Source organism: Gymnoscopelus microlampas (assembly GCF_963454915.1).
Source record: "Gymnoscopelus microlampas genome assembly, chromosome: 14".
Lineage (NCBI taxonomy): Eukaryota > Metazoa > Chordata > Actinopteri > Myctophiformes > Myctophidae > Gymnoscopelus > Gymnoscopelus microlampas.
In genome coordinates, this window is record NC_139951.1 from 13786570 (window position 1) to 13802991 (window position 16422).

The 16422-nt window shown below is 42.7% G+C and overlaps 1 protein-coding gene across 3 annotated transcripts in view; it reads left to right on the forward strand.

Annotated features, from left to right (window-relative positions):
• Window positions 1-16422, forward strand: part of adam11 (ADAM metallopeptidase domain 11) — a 62894-nt gene that overhangs the window by 3000 nt on the left and 43472 nt on the right. For all 3 annotated transcript variants that reach the window (XM_084078537.1, XM_084078536.1, XM_084078535.1), the window contains exons 3-4: window positions 11253-11329; window positions 12250-12316. In XM_084078537.1, coding sequence (XP_083934663.1) covers window positions 11253-11329; window positions 12250-12316 — 144 coding nt within the window. The remainder of the gene's footprint in view (window positions 1-11252; window positions 11330-12249; window positions 12317-16422) is intronic.

Here is a 16422-nt window from a genome sequence, read left to right on the forward strand (position 1 = left end):
GTAGGTTGGGTTGGAAAGTGACTCTCTTTTTTCAAGTAAAGATGACATGAAAAATGCCTTTTAAAACCTTTTGTTCACATCCCTAGTCATACTGTGCACCTGCAGGAAAGTACATTCTTAAATGGTGTATTTATATAGCGCCTTTATCCAAAGTGCTTTACTGTGTGTATTACATTCACACACACATTCATACACCGAAGGAAATCATGCAAGACACTTGGAACTCTGGGGGAGCTCGGGATTGTTTATTTTGCGTTTATTTTGCGCTTGCGTGTTCACGTGTGGCGTTTTTATCTGCTTGCTGAGAGCTGAAATCTGTTCAACTCGGGCGTTTGGAAGATCTTTTGAAAGATTGCTCTTTTTGGTGAAGGAGAGGTAGACCGACCGTCAAGGCACTAGTTGACATGGCCAGTTCATCAATGATGTATAAAAGTGGGGCGTCAGCACTGCATTGCGCAGTTCTGTTATCAACCTGTACACCTAGTAACTTGCTATGCCAATAGCATAGCTCTCTATATTTTGTATTTTTGTATTGAATAAGTAGCCTTCGGAAACAATGGTTCCCCAAATTTGTGGCCCCTAGGTCAGGAACCTTTCTCCTGTTTAAGTAGCATGAGGCAGCTTGATGTACAAGTACACCCCCTGGACATGACGCTAGTGTGTTGCAGGGACTTACCATCAATCCTTAATGCTGAGTGCTAACTACGCGAGGACGCAGGTTTGTGTATTGGGATCTGGCTATTGGGTTACATTTTTTATAGTCCATGGTATTTGGCCGGGGATTGAACCCTAACCTCCGGGTCACAGGGCAGACACTCTAACCACAAGGTCACTGAGCTATTTAGTGTCAGTCTGGCAAAATCTATCCACTTAAATGACTTTAAGTTGCTACTGGTTGCTGCCTTCTAGTGGTCAGAAATCATTTATTGCACCTTAACGTAAAACTAAGTAAGTAAAGTTATACATACTTTGCTGATATCAGGAGCAGTGGGTAGTGTACTGGTGACATCATATATCGAGGAGGACAAGATATAAAGATGGAATAAAGGCATATTTGTAATTAGAGTTCCTTTGTTACCAATGCGTAAAATCTTCTTCAACTTACCTTGCTCAGAAGTTGCACTACCAATAATTAGCTTATGTTTCCATCCAGTTTTCTTGTGAATTCTCCCCTTTTTTTTGACACAAACCTTCTGTTATGGCATCTTTCCATCTGCTGGACAATAGAGAACACAAACTCCTTGGAGCGTAGCTGTGTCAGAAGAACACACAATTACTAAAATGATTGTGTTAGGATAGTGAGAGAAAGTCTCAAACAACATTATTCCCTCAAGCAATCATTAAAACCTTCTCAAGATAGTGAAGGTTTTTGTTTAGTTTTTTGCCTAGATATTTTGGGGGCTTTTTCTGAGCCTGAATTTGATAGACATACCTGTATAGTGAGAGAGGCAGGGAACACGGAGAGAGAGAGAGAGTATAGGGGAGTGACATGCAGTAAATGGTAAGGCTGGCTGGAAATCAAACCGTTGTCAGGATTTAGAGCCCATGTGGTATGTGCTCTAACCACTCTATTGGGTCGCCCCAGAACACAGGTTTAACCATTTAAGCCCTACGTATATACTTTAGTGTACATCAAATTGTGAAAATGGCACATCTACGAGCGCTGCTTGTTAGATCTGCTATTTTTGCAGACTTCTTACCTATTTTTGCTGATACTCGCCTATTTTGGCCAAATGTTAACATATTATGCTAAGCCCATAATTGGGATGTTAGGGTTCATGTGGTTAATCTGCTTCTGCGAAGGAAATATTCACACATCCACTTAATTCAGATGCAGGTGCATTGGACTGTAACAAATGAAGGACACTTCATTTGAACAAAGAATTCATGAACAAAAAGCATCAATTTTATTCAAGCATTGACATGACGTTTCGGTCCCTATGGACCTTTACCTAGAGTGTCTTGTGTAAACCTGCTTCTAAAGTGCATCTAGACAAGACGTCCACCATTCTAGTTGGCAATGTCTATGTCCACGTGTTTATTTGAACTTTTGCCCCGTGAAAAATATAAGGTGTCCAATGTCCTTGTGACTGAGTACAAAGTAGGCTATTGCCTGCTTAACGTCCAAACATGAAGAAAACAAAACATCCGTATGCTGTCTTTTACTTTTTTAGATGCTCATCTGTTCCTGATCATCACACTTTTTGCTAAACGTGTTGTTTGACACATGGATCTCACACACACACACACACACACACACACACACACACACACACACACACACACACACACACACACACACACAGACACAGTCTGCACCAACCGTATCAACTTACAGTCAACTAGATAGCTTAACTGTTTGCCAGCCACCGTGTTGAGGAAATCATTTAATTAAAACAAAGGCGTGAAAACCATGGGATGCCAGTTTACTGTTACCGTTTGAACTTGAGACGGTCTTGTTTGTGGAGACGTGGCTGTGATCATTAGGTCAGTAAACGTGCCATCCAGCCAGAGCTTGTCTGCGTTTGTGGTCGTTCACAACATGCAGTCCAGACTCCAGTCACATTGGAAAGACCGTGTTAGCTGTTAGCTTTGACCCATCATCAAGCAGGCAGCCAATCAGTGTGGAACGTAACTTGAGGGATGTACTGTATCACCACTTAGGGCTGTCACGATAATGACATTTTACTTGGCGATGTATTGTCATACAAATAACTGCGATTAACGATTTAATAGTATTAATTGTCTCCGCCAGGCCTGGCGAGAGAGTATGTTTTACCCTCCCTCCGTTCGTCCGTGTGTGTGTCCGTGTGTCCGTGTATCCTGTCTGTGTGTTAGCAGCTAATCTCTGGCACCGTTGGCCCGGTCGCTGCGAAACTGTGCACACACACTCCCTGGATGCCAATTCAGAACCTCTGCCTCAAATTTTTCACATGGGCCTGTTATAGCGCCACCTGGAGGCCGATTTGTGCAAAACCCATTTTTTTTACATTACTCCTACAGACTTTATCCAAACATCATGCAAATCGGTACACAGTATCTCTGTAGTCATGTGATCAACACGGATCTGTCCGATTCCCCATATTCCATCCTCATTGGCTAAGGTTCGCATCCAAAATTTGCAGGATTGGTCCGTTTTGAACAAAATGCCTCAAATCATGAACGCAGCTTGCGATTTCCGTGAAATTTCACAAACACATTCCCACTAGGCCAAGGAAGAAATGCCACCCTTTTCACATTGGCCTGTTATAGCGCCACCAGCAGGTCTAATTTAGCAAAACACATTTTTGGAACAAAATGCCTCAAATCATGAATGCAGTGTCCGATTGCCGTGAACGACCTAAGAATAAATAGCACCCTTTTCACATTGGCCTATTATAGCGCCACCAGGAGGCCACAATAACCTACCTGACCTGGCGGAGACCTGTGCTCTGAGGAGCACTTTTTCTAGTTGGGTTCTGTACTTAAAAAACCCAATTTAGTATTTAAGAATAAATAAAAACAACAATAATACCCTTTTATTAATCATTGTATACAGAAGAAAGAGAAAAAATGCTGTAATTGTATACATTGTCAGAATCCGTTCGTTCATTTGTGTGCTACAAATGTGACTGTGAGGGCGCTTGGGTGGTGCAGGGGGTTAAGTTCCTATCCACCGTGGAGACTATAGGGCTGGAATCCTCCCACGATGCCTCCAGCTTGGCTGGGTGTCCAATTGTCTTGTGTTCATGAGGTCCAATTGTCTTGTGTTCATGAGAGGGAAGCCGGGCGCGGAGGGTGAACCTTGTCACTGCACCAGTGACTCCTGCAGGCTGGCAGGTCACCAGGTATAGCTCCTTACTGGCAGGTAGGGGCCAGCAGTGACAAGACCTCACAGAAATGTACTGGGAACTCAGCAATTGCCATAAGAAAAAGGGGGGGAAATTATTGCCAGCTCAAAAAATAAAAAAATGATTTAGTGACCTGTTTCACAGCACTGTGCAATGTACGCCAATGGGGAAAGTATATTGGATCATCCATTTTTATCCACTTAGCAACTATTGCATTTATCCCACCAATATTTCTAGTTGTATCATGGCAAGGTTACTACATACCTCTCCTCTACCCCATCTGTTTTGTTGAATACAACATTGATTTTTGAATATTAATGTATACAACTAAAACGATAATCCTTAAGTCGTGGTCAGTGTTCATCAATCAAATATTTTCTTTTTAACTCTTCGAAGGATGGCTATGTTGGACAGTCAGTCCTTTCAATACTCAGTCTCGTCTGGTCTCAAACAAAATCTCTTGAAAATGGCCAGCTGGATTGCCATGAGATTTGCTGTGTACCTTCATAATAGAATGAATCCTACAGATTTTGGTGACCTCATGGCTTTTCCTCTAGTGCCATCCTTAGGCCAAAATGTCCACTTGCATAAGCAAATATTTTAATTCTTTTCACAGTTCACAGCCTCACAGAGGGGTTTGGAATTATGTCCAGTTGGAATAACACGTCACACACATCGAAAGTTTTGGTTTTGAAATGAGCATTTCTCCGCTCGTTAAATCCTCTGAAATCGACTGATTTCCCAAAAGGCTGGGCTGATGACCTGCCTTGAACCCACCTGACTGCCCGCTTTCACCGGGGTCAAGATCATATCCACTGTCCTCAGACCTGAGGTCAGTTGTGGGTGTGTCTCACTCACCTCTGTCGTGCAGAGCCGTCAACATCACCTCCCCCATCGTAACCCTAACGAGATGCCCTGACAGGTCAGACAATGCCTGATCCCAGCCCCCTTGCCTCTATTTCACCACATTAGATGATATTTCACACCTTAACCTCCCCTCTCCTGTTACCACCATGACACCATTAGTCAGAGGCTTGACCTTGAGATTAAAATCTGGAGTCACAGCGTACTGGACAGGAGACATGAAAATAAAAACGTGTTGTTCTTTCCACCAGGGCTGGTTTTTCCACCAAGACCAGGCAGTGACTGTGAATTTACACAGTCTCCGTCCACACTTGAAAATCACATAACACTTAACCCAGGCCAGCTATCAAACTGTACCGACAGTTCGCTATCATGTTGGCAATAGTTCATTTATATTAAAAATGTCTTTATGCAAGTTCAACCTTAATAAATTAAGCATACCCAACTGTGAAAATTATTTCTCAAATCAAGCTCCTCCCGTCTTTGAACCATATTAAACCTGGAGTCCCTATTTTAGGACTTTCAATCTTTTTTTATTAAAATAGTGAAATTAGCACATCTACAGATCTGCTATTTTCACTATTTGCCATAAGAGGAATCCTACAGGACTTTAAAGGTTAACCATAGTGAACAAGTACATCAGTCATAAAGTGTCACCACCAAGGATGTAATCCTTGTAGAAGGGTCATTGGGTATTTTTGGGTATTTTGGGTAATTAGTAATGACCCTGGCAGGGTGCAAGGTTTCCGCTAGCCACATTTGGGGGTGGGGGTGTATGCACCACCCGACCGATTGCTACACCTCGTTACTGTAGGGTTCACTTCCATCGCATCGTAGAGGCTACACACTGTTCCTGCGTGTATAGCCTATATCCACTATTTTTGCTGATACTCGCCTATTTTGGCCAAATGTTAACATATTATGCTAAGCCCATAATTGGGATGTTAGGGTTCATGTGGTTAATCTGCTTCTGCGAAGGAAATATTCACACATCCACTTAATTCAGATGCAGGTGCATTGGACTGTAACAAATGAAGGACACTTCATTTGAACAAAGAATTCATGAACAAAAAGCATCAATTTTATTCAAGCATTGACATGACGTTTCGGTCCCTATGGACCTTTACCTAGAGTGTCTTGTGTAAACCTGCTTCTAAAGTGCATCTAGACAAGACGTCCACCATTCTAGTTGGCAATGTCTATGTCCACGTGTTTATTTGAACTTTTGCCCCGTGAAAAATATAAGGTGTCCAATGTCCTTGTGACTGAGTACAAAGTAGGCTATTGCCTGCTTAACGTCCAAACATGAAGAAAACAAAACATCCGTATGCTGTCTTTTACTTTTTTAGATGCTCATCTGTTCCTGATCATCACACTTTTTGCTAAACGTGTTGTTTGACACATGGATCTCTCACACACACACACACACACACACACACACACACACACACACACACACACACACACACACACACACACACACACACATACACACACACACACACACACAGTCTGCACCAACCGTATCAACTTACAGTCAACTAGATAGCTTAACTGTTTGCCAGCCACCGTGTTGAGGAAATCATTTAATTAAAACAAAGGCGTGAAAACCATGGGATGCCAGTTTACTGTTACCGTTTGAACTTGAGACGGTCTTGTTTGTGGAGACGTGGCTGTGATCATTAGGTCAGTAAACGTGCCATCCAGCCAGAGCTTGTCTGCGTTTGTGGTCGTTCACAACATGCAGTCCAGACTCCAGTCACATTGGAAAGACCGTGTTAGCTGTTAGCTTTGACCCATCATCAAGCAGGCAGCCAATCAGTGTGGAACGTAACTTGAGGGATGTACTGTATCACCACTTAGGGCTGTCACGATAATGACATTTTACTTGGCGATGTATTGTCATACAAATAACTGCGATTAACGATTTAATAGTATTAATTGTCTCCGCCAGGCCGAAGGCCTGGCGAGAGAGTATGTTTTACCCTCCCTCCGTTCGTCCGTGTGTGTGTCCGTGTGTCCTGTCTGTGTGTTAGCAGCTAATCTCTGGCACCGTTGGCCCGGTCGCTGCGAAACTGTGCACACACACTCCCTGGATGCCAATTCAGAACCTCTGCCTCAAATTTTTCACATGGGCCTGTTATAGCGCCACCTGGAGGCCGATTTGTGCAAAACCCATTTTTTTTACATTACTCCTACAGACTTTATCCAAACATCATGCAAATCGGTACACAGTATCTCTGTAGTCATGTGATCAACACGGATCTGTCCGATTCCCCATATTCCATCCTCATTGGCTAAGGTTCGCATCCAAAATTTGCAGGATTGGTCCGTTTTGAACAAAATGCCTCAAATCATGAACGCAGCTTGCGATTTCCGTGAAATTTCACAAACACATTCCCACTAGGCCAAGGAAGAAATGCCACCCTTTTCACATTGGCCTGTTATAGCGCCACCAGCAGGTCTAATTTAGCAAAACACATTTTTGGAACAAAATGCCTCAAATCATGAATGCAGTGTCCGATTGCCGTGAACGACCTAAGAATAAATAGCACCCTTTTCACATTGGCCTATTATAGCGCCACCAGGAGGCCACAATAACCTACCTGACCTGGCGGAGACCTGTGCTCTGAGGAGCACTTTTTCTAGTTGGGTTCTGTACTTAAAAAACCCAATTTAGTATTTAAGAATAAATAAAAACAACAATAACACCCTTTTATTAATCATTGTATACAGAAGAAAGAGAAAAAATGCTGTAATTGTATACATTGTCAGAATCCGTTCGTTCATTTGTGTGCTACAAATGTGACTGTGAGGGCGCTTGGGTGGTGCAGGGTGTTAAGTTCCTATCCACCGTGGAGACTATAGGGCTGGAATCCTCCCACGATGCCTCCAGCTTGGCTGGGTGTCCAATTGTCTTGTGTTCATGAGGTCCAATTGTCTTGTGTTCATGAGAGGGAAGCCGGGCGCGGAGGGTGAACCTTGTCACTGCACCAGTGCAGGCTGGCAGGTCACCAGGTATAGCTCCTTACTGGCAGGTAGGGGCCAGCAGTGACAAGACCTCACAGAAATGTACTGGGAACTCAGCAATTGCCATAAGAAAAAGGGGGGGAAATTATTGCCAGCTCAAAAAATAAAAAAATGATTTAGTGACCTGTTTCACAGCACTGTGCAATGTACGCCAATGGGGAAAGTATATTGGATCATCCATTTTTATCCACTTAGCAACTATTGCATTTATCCCACCAATATTTCTAGTTGTATCATGGCAAGGTTACTACATACCTCTCCTCTACCCCATCTGTTTTGTTGAATACAACATTGATTTTTGAATATTAATGTATACAACTAAAACGATAATCCTTAAGTCGTGGTCAGTGTTCATCAATCAAATATTTTATTTTTAACTCTTCGAAGGATGGCTATGTTGGACAGTCAGTCCTTTCAATACTCAGTCTCGTCTGGTCTCAAACAAAATCTCTTGAAAATGGCCAGCTGGATTGCCATGAGATTTGCTGTGTACCTTCATAATAGAATGAATCCTACAGATTTTGGTGACCTCATGGCTTTTCCTCTAGTGCCATCCTTAGGCCAAAATGTCCACTTGCATAAGCAAATATTTTAATTCTTTTCACAGTTCACAGCCTCACAGAGGGGTTTGGAATTATGTCCAGTTGGAATAACACGTCACACACATCGAAAGTTTTGGTTTTGAAATGAGCATTTCTCCGCTCGTTAAATCCTCTGAAATCGACTGATTTCCCAAAAGGCTGGGCTGATGACCTGCCTTGAACCCACCTGACTGCCCGCTTTCACCGGGGTCAAGATCATATCCACTGTCCTCAGACCTGAGGTCAGTTGTGGGTGTGTCTCACTCACCTCTGTCGTGCAGAGCCGTCAACATCACCTCCCCCATCGTAACCCTAACGAGATGCCCTGACAGGTCAGACAATGCCTGATCCCAGCCCCCTTGCCTCTATTTCACCACATTAGATGATATTTCACACCTTAACCTCCCCTCTCCTGTTACCACCATGACACCATTAGTCAGAGGCTTGACCTTGAGATTAAAATCTGGAGTCACAGCGTACTGGACAGGAGACATGAAAATAAAAACGTGTTGTTCTTTCCACCAGGGCTGGTTTTTCCACCAAGACCAGGCAGTGACTGTGAATTTACACAGTCTCCGTCCACACTTGAAAATCACATAACACCTAACCCAGGCCAGCTATCAAACTGTACCGACAGTTCGCTATCATGTTGGCAATAGTTCATTTATATTAAAAATGTCTTTATGCAAGTTCAACCTTAATAAATTAAGCATACCCAACTGTGAAAATGATTTCTCAAATCAAGCTCCTCCCGTCTTTGAACCATATTAAACCTGGAGTCCCTATTTTAGGACTTTCAATCTTTTTTTATTAAAATAGTGAAATTAGCACATCTACAGATCTGCTATTTTCACTATTTGCCATAAGAGGAATCCTACAGGACTTTAAAGGTTAACCATAGTGAACAAGTACATCAGTCATAAAGTGTCACCACCAAGGATGTAATCCTTGTAGAAGGGTCATTGGGTATTTTTGGGTATTTTGGGTAATTAGTAATGACCCTGGCAGGGTGCAAGGTTTCCGCTAGCCACATTTGGGGGTGGGGGTGTATGCACCACCCGACCGATTGCTACACCTCGTTACTGTAGGGTTCACTTCCATCGCATCGTAGAGGCTACACACTGTTCCTGCGTGTATAGCCTATATCCACGTTAATTGTTTTCACTGTTGGCCTTTCAGCTCACGAAGTGGATCCAGACCATGAATCAGCATTTCTTTGCGCCCTTTGTGTTCACTCCAACATAATTCAGACCCCTCTGAAACAAACAGTTGTGATATGCGGAAGTAAACTAAGTTGGTGCGGTTCACTTAACCTGTGAATTGTGAACACAAAGCGCTCCAGGTGCTTCGCTTCACCCTTTGCCATTGTATTTTAGCCCTCTAGGCTTGCCGTAGACAGATCTGTGCCAACCAGAAACATTTACTATAGTGAAAGAAGACTGAGGCCCCATCAGAGCTGGTGGACCAGAAAGAGAACTGGCAATGTAAACGCAAAAATAACTATAAAAGACTATATGCGAAAACACCGGCAAGGGTGTCGCTTGCCGGTGTTATCTACAAGCTAACAAAGCGTCACACAAAAACCCCAACTGATCTAAAAGCTACAAGCATCAATATTTATATTTAACAGTCATTTGAAATTCTAGTCAGCCAATGGCCAGTAAATAGTGGTTGAACGGAAAGATTGGTAGAAGGTAATGCACACCAACACACATCTTGTGCAGTGCAGATGTCTGGATAGATAACACTTGAAGGAAGTTAAAGAAACCCCACACTCACGTGCTAGATGCCTTCATCTGGGTCAGCCATTTGTCATTGTCACATAATTGGCCGTTTCCATAGACTGACTCTTGACCACCGTGGACACAGGGGTTTGATTCCTCCATGGTGCCACCAGCTTGGCCAGGCGCTCTGATCAAACGCAATTGGCCGTGTTCGCGGTTGTGATATGTCTGGGAAGACACGCTATATAGGCAAGTGTTCTTGACACATGTCCAATGCACCCTTAACAGGTTGATTTGACTGCTCGCCATGTCAAAGGCCCTCTTCATGTCTGTCTCCTTGTAATTGTCTCTCCCGTATTACATCACCGTATTACATCACTTTGAACCCCTCTCACTACATGATAATCTTGCCAGATAATCACTCCCCATAAGGTTCGACCCAGGAATCTCCCGATAATCAGGAGGTGCTTTCCCGACCCAATATATCCCCTGATTATCCTGTAGTGTGAGCAGAGCAGAACAGGTTGGTCGAGGCACCTGTTCAGCAGGGAGAGGAACTTGGAGAAACTCCTCACTGTAAGATGAAAATAAGCGGCTGGCGACTCACCAAGACCAACAAGTAGCAGTTGGCAGTGACAGGGACTATACAAATATATGGGGAGGAATTGGCAACGACTGAGATGGGTAGAAAATGGAAAACTAAGAGTTGGCTGTTGATGTGTGGACTGCCACATAATGCTTTCTCCAAACAGCTTGTATGTCGCTCTGCTCAAAGGCAGTCTAGAGTCTCATAGGGGAGCTGGCTGTGTGGATATGACTGATAGGAATGATAGGACTAGGTTTGCAAATATCGATTATCATCTTAGCTATTATTCTATTGATTACCTTTTTTGATTACTGTTTTAATCATCAACAATTCGACACCAAAACATATGAGGTGATTATTTTTATAATTGACTAAATTGATTAGTCTGATTAACAACTTAAGCCCTATTTTTTTACTTTGTCACAAGACAAAAATAGCCGATCTCCATGCTCACAACACGTCGCTCACAACCTGTCCCTAGATAGGACCAACTATGGAGCTGGCTAGAGCCTAAACACCATCTATTGGTGGCAGTGGTTCAGGAGGTAGAGCAGTTGTCTGGGAATTTAATGGTTGTCTGTCTGTGTGTGTGTGTGTGTCTCTCTCCCCCCCCCCCCCCCCCCCCCCCCTTCTACAGCCTGTCCATCTGGCTCAGAGCAGCTTCCTGGTGGAGGCCTTTGGCAAATCTTTTATCCTGGACCTGGAGCTGAACCAGTAAATACACGCACACACACACACACACACACACACACACACACACACACACACACACACTCACACTCACACTCACGCTCACGCTCACACACACTCAATGTCAATATATTTGGATCCATTCCCAATTATTTTTCTAAATATAAAAAAATTACAGTAACAACTAAGGCCATCTGTCTGTGCGATATGAGTGCCTTAGTTTCCAGTACACTGATCTAGTTCAATGTGATTATCTAGTCAGGAGGATGGACAGGATTAGCCAAAGGTTTGGTAAAACTCTTGTCCAACAAAGAACACTTTGGATGTGCAGATGAACATTTATGACACCTACTCTATTCTGCAGAAAAACATTTGAACCAATCAAAAGCATGATACAAAAACAAGCCAATCAGGCATTGGTCTCTGTCTGAAGTTTGGGGCTTCTATTCCTGTGAGAGGAAACAATTTCAGTTATCTCTGCATCATGGCGTTCAGGTATTGTGACACGCTGCGACATATTTACCTACATGAACCCTAGCATCCCTAATCCGGAGGGGAACTTTCACCAAAACTAGCAGATCTACAAGCTCACAACATGTCATGTTGCGACGCATAGTGAGCTTGCAGATCAGCTATTTTTGCTATTTTATAAATAGTATAACAACTACTTTTGGTTGTTGTTCGGGTATTTTGCCTCATTACATTTGCGCATGTGTGGAAATTGTCCTTTGGATGTTGTACGTGTGTATGGCTCTTTCATCATTGTCTCTTTTATTCATTTACATTTCTGAGGTAGTTATTATTTAGTCACAATTTCTTGTTAATACCTTTCATTGGTTAAATATTTATCAAACTCATAGACGAAATGAACCACTTTTATAATGCTTCAAAAGGGCTATGAATAAGACTCCTTCCTCACTGTGGTCTCTCCTCTTCCTCCCCAGTGACCTTCTGTCCTCTGACTACGTGGAGCGACACTTTGACCAGGATGGACGGCCCTCCCAGAACATGGTAGGACTGGCAGAATGAATCTGCTCATTTATCATTGCACTGAGTTTATGACAACCGTTTCTCAGTGGTGTAAAGTAATTAAGTACATTTACTCATTTTGAGGTATTTTTACTTTACAGGAGTTTCCAATTTTCAGTACTTTTACAATTATTTGAAACTTTAGTTACTAGATACTTGGTAGATTTTGATTATCATTACAAAACATACATTACCCACCTAAGCCCTAAATACATTTCGGCCATTTGAAAATAGCCGATCTACAAGCTCACAATGCGTCGCAATCAAAAGATTTGTATAGGCCTACATTTTGTAACAGTATTTCTACATTGCAGTATTGCTGCTTTTATTTAAGTAAAAACATTTAGTACTTTTTCCACCACTGTTTCTATACGTCAGGTCTGGGGACCACCAGCGGTCCAAATGGACCCTCTCAGAGAGTGTACCCCAATGTACACTGTAAAATCCACAGTGTTAATTTACCGGTAACTCTTGAGAGTCTACCCACCCCTGGTGGTTCCTGTTCCCAACATTGAGAACCAGTGAATTAAGCAGAGTAAAGGCCTTCACCTGGTCTGTAACAAAGAATATTACAGAGCGCGAGAGGGTGCAGAATGACAGAGATACAATTATTGTTATTTTACTTTCATTTGTTTGGTCCTCTATATGATTATCTCCTCCAAGCTGAAGCCAGAGTGTGTGCGCGTGCGTGTGTGTGTGCGTTTGTGTGTGTGTGTGTGTGTGTGTGTGTGTGTGAGTGATAATTTCCCTTTTCTCATAGATGTGTTTGTAGTATTACTCATGTCACAGTGACAGTGATAAAGAAATTGCCATTTTGCAAAACTGGACATGAATGTGTGGTGCACTGTGAAGGGTTTAGTGGACCACGATAAGAGTTCTTCTGTTAGAAGAAGCTGACATATGCACACACACACACACACACACACACACACACACACACACACACACACACACACACACACACACACACACACACACACACACACGCACACATGCACACATGCACACATGCAGCTTTGTACATTTGATTCATTGTGTGTCCCTGAATACACATCCTGTGATATATCCAGGCAGGCGCATGCACACACGCACGCACGCACGCACGCACGCACGCACGCACGCACGCACGCACGCACGCACGCACGCACGCACGCACGCACGCACGCACGCACGCACGCACGCACGCACGCACGCACGCACGCACGCACGCACGCACGCACACACACACACACACACACACACACACACACACACACACACACACACACACACACACACACACACACACACACACACACACACACACACACACACACACAGACACACACAGACACACACACACACAGGAGGCACAAATTACTCATATGGGCATTTTGTTATCTATACATGCTATGGGGTTGAGGGATGTACACCGCACTCGTAAAGCCTAATTTATGCTCTGTGTTGTGGGCTTGTAGGTCTGCTATTCTCGGCGCGAGACACCATCGCACAACAAACTATGAATTGGACTCCATCCCATTTCCATCTTGATTTATTTAGTCTTATTGAACTGCCCATAAATTCACTCCATGCCTTTTGTCTGTCACCTTTTTATTGGTCCCTGGGCTGTTTCCCCCTGGCTTGTTGGGGAACAATCTCAATGACGCACAGCCTGGAGCGCAATTGAATTAAATACGGGGTCGTGGGTTGGGGTACATACAGTACTGTAGGACATATTTTTCAGTGTCCTGCAACAAACCTTGTTTTCATCCATTTCTGCAATGGTTGTGCTTGCTTAGTGGACAGTTTACATCTTTTACATTTAAATTGAACGTTTTGTTAACGCTTAATTACCCCATTGTAGTAAAATTCTCCTCAAGTAATCAGCTGATGAGGTTTTGGAAAGACACATTTTAGTATTATGGTTACCAAATTTCCTCTCGGATTCCTCACATTCAAATTGCTCAAATTAATCTGCAGCTTCGTACAATCTTGGTGTAAATAGTACCTGTTTCAGTCTCTTACATTTGTGCTTAAACATCTTTTGCTTTGAAGGTAGGGTAAGTGATTTTCTTTGGTTAAAATAAGTGTTAAATAGCTCTATATTCTGATAGTACTCATTGCTATAGATTGTTTGTTCAGTAAAAGGAGTCTCCTTGTCTCTCCAGCTCTTTATAAAACAGAAAATGCATTTTCGTTCAGGGCCGCATTAACCGTGGAACCTAGTGGAACTTGTGTTCCACGGCCCGCAGCCTGCAGGGCCCTGTGAGAATTGTGTATTTAATTTTTGTGTATTTAAAGAAAAAATGTTGATTTATATTGGTCAAATAGAACCGAATTAGACCCGAATTAGACACGAATTAGACACGAAAAAATTCGCGCGCGTGCGCAGGTTGGGCGCATGCACGCGCGCTGCGCTCGCGTGCATGTGCGTGGAATTACGCCGCTGGGGGGGCCTTTGGTTTTGTGGTGTTCCACGGCCCTGAGGGGTCTTAATGCGGCCCTGTTTTTGTTTCCAATTTTATCCAATCAGGATAGAGAACTCAATCAGGATATAGATTAAACAAGTTAAATTGGAAGTGATGACACTAAGAAATGAGCAGACAAAATTGGAACTGGAACACCTATAAAAATGAAGCTTAAAAATGGGTACTTTCTCCTGATTGGCTGAGATTTTGACACCTACCGGAAAATGTATTTTCTGTTTATTAAAGAGCTGGAGAGACATGGAGACTCCTGTTACTGAACATACACTCTATAGCAATGATTACTATCAGAATATAGTGCTTTAACCTTTTAACAAAATTATTTTTGCTTTAACCAAAAAATATCACTTACCCTACCTTTTAAATTCAAACTGAAAACAGGAAATTGACACACTTATTAATCTTGATATGAATGCATATTTCAGTGGTTCACACTGGCCATCTCCCTGTTACCAGCCACAAGATAGATAGATAGACCTACTGTACTTTAATTGATTCTGCGGGTGAAATTCAGTTACAGTAAAGTGTCTCAATGAACACATAATCCTTGAAATTAATTGATTGAATCTCCATCTGAAATCAATGTTTTCTGGGGTATCTTGAACTCCTTGCAATGTACAGCACTAGTAGAGCAGCAGAGAGAGAAAAATGCTCAGTCTTAAAGAGATTGGTTCAGAGGCAGTGATATTTGTAGAATGAAGACCATCGCCTGATTGGCTAACTGCAAATTGAAAGAGCCTGATTGGCCCATGCTTCAAATTATGAATGAAAGATTTTGATAGCACGGGAAAGCTGAAGACACATAGTTGAATTCCCCATAAAGAGAAAATAAAGCTGAATGAAAACGTGATAAAATATCTTCCTTATCGAAATTTCAAATAATTTCCCTCTGGGAGGCTCCCTTTGTTTTAGTTTTCTGTATAATTGTATTTACATCCTGAGGAGTTTGAACGGTACCGTTCTATCCACGATAAATGTGTACAATCCCAGGGAACTGCAGGCATTACTGGATAGTGGATTCTCATTCTTCTCACTGAGCAATTTCACTTGAGTTTCCTTTTAAGCTACCTTGGATGTGTGCTGTGGTATCCTATCCTCATTTTTCAGCTGTGGTTAGCCGCACCTTGATTGTGTCTAAATCCGTTCTGATGTGTGCGATGCCTTGAATGACCTCCCTGTGCTGTTATTTTACAAAGGGCATATATTTTGTTTGCAAGTCAGAGACAGCATCTGTCTAACTCACTGCCATAGCTAGAAATGTGCACAGAGATACTGGTAGCCAAATCATTGACAAGGTAAAATTTGAAGATAATACATTCATTCATTCATAATTTAAAATAGTCAGTGTTCCTCAATGTCTCAAAGGCAGGCCTTTTTAGAGATGCCATGTTTCTGCTGCAAACCAGTTCTTGTGTGTGTGTGTGTGTGTGTGTGTGTGTGTGTGTGTGTGTGTGTGTGTGTGTGTGTGTGTGTGTGTGTGTGTGTGTGTGTGTGTGTGTGTGTGTGTGTGTGTGTGTGTGTGTGTGTGTGTGTGTGTGTGTGTGTGTGTGAGTGAGCGTGAAGAGCAGCACAACGCGTTGTGATCTTGTAGATCGGCTATTTTCACTAGTTTTGGTGCAGGGG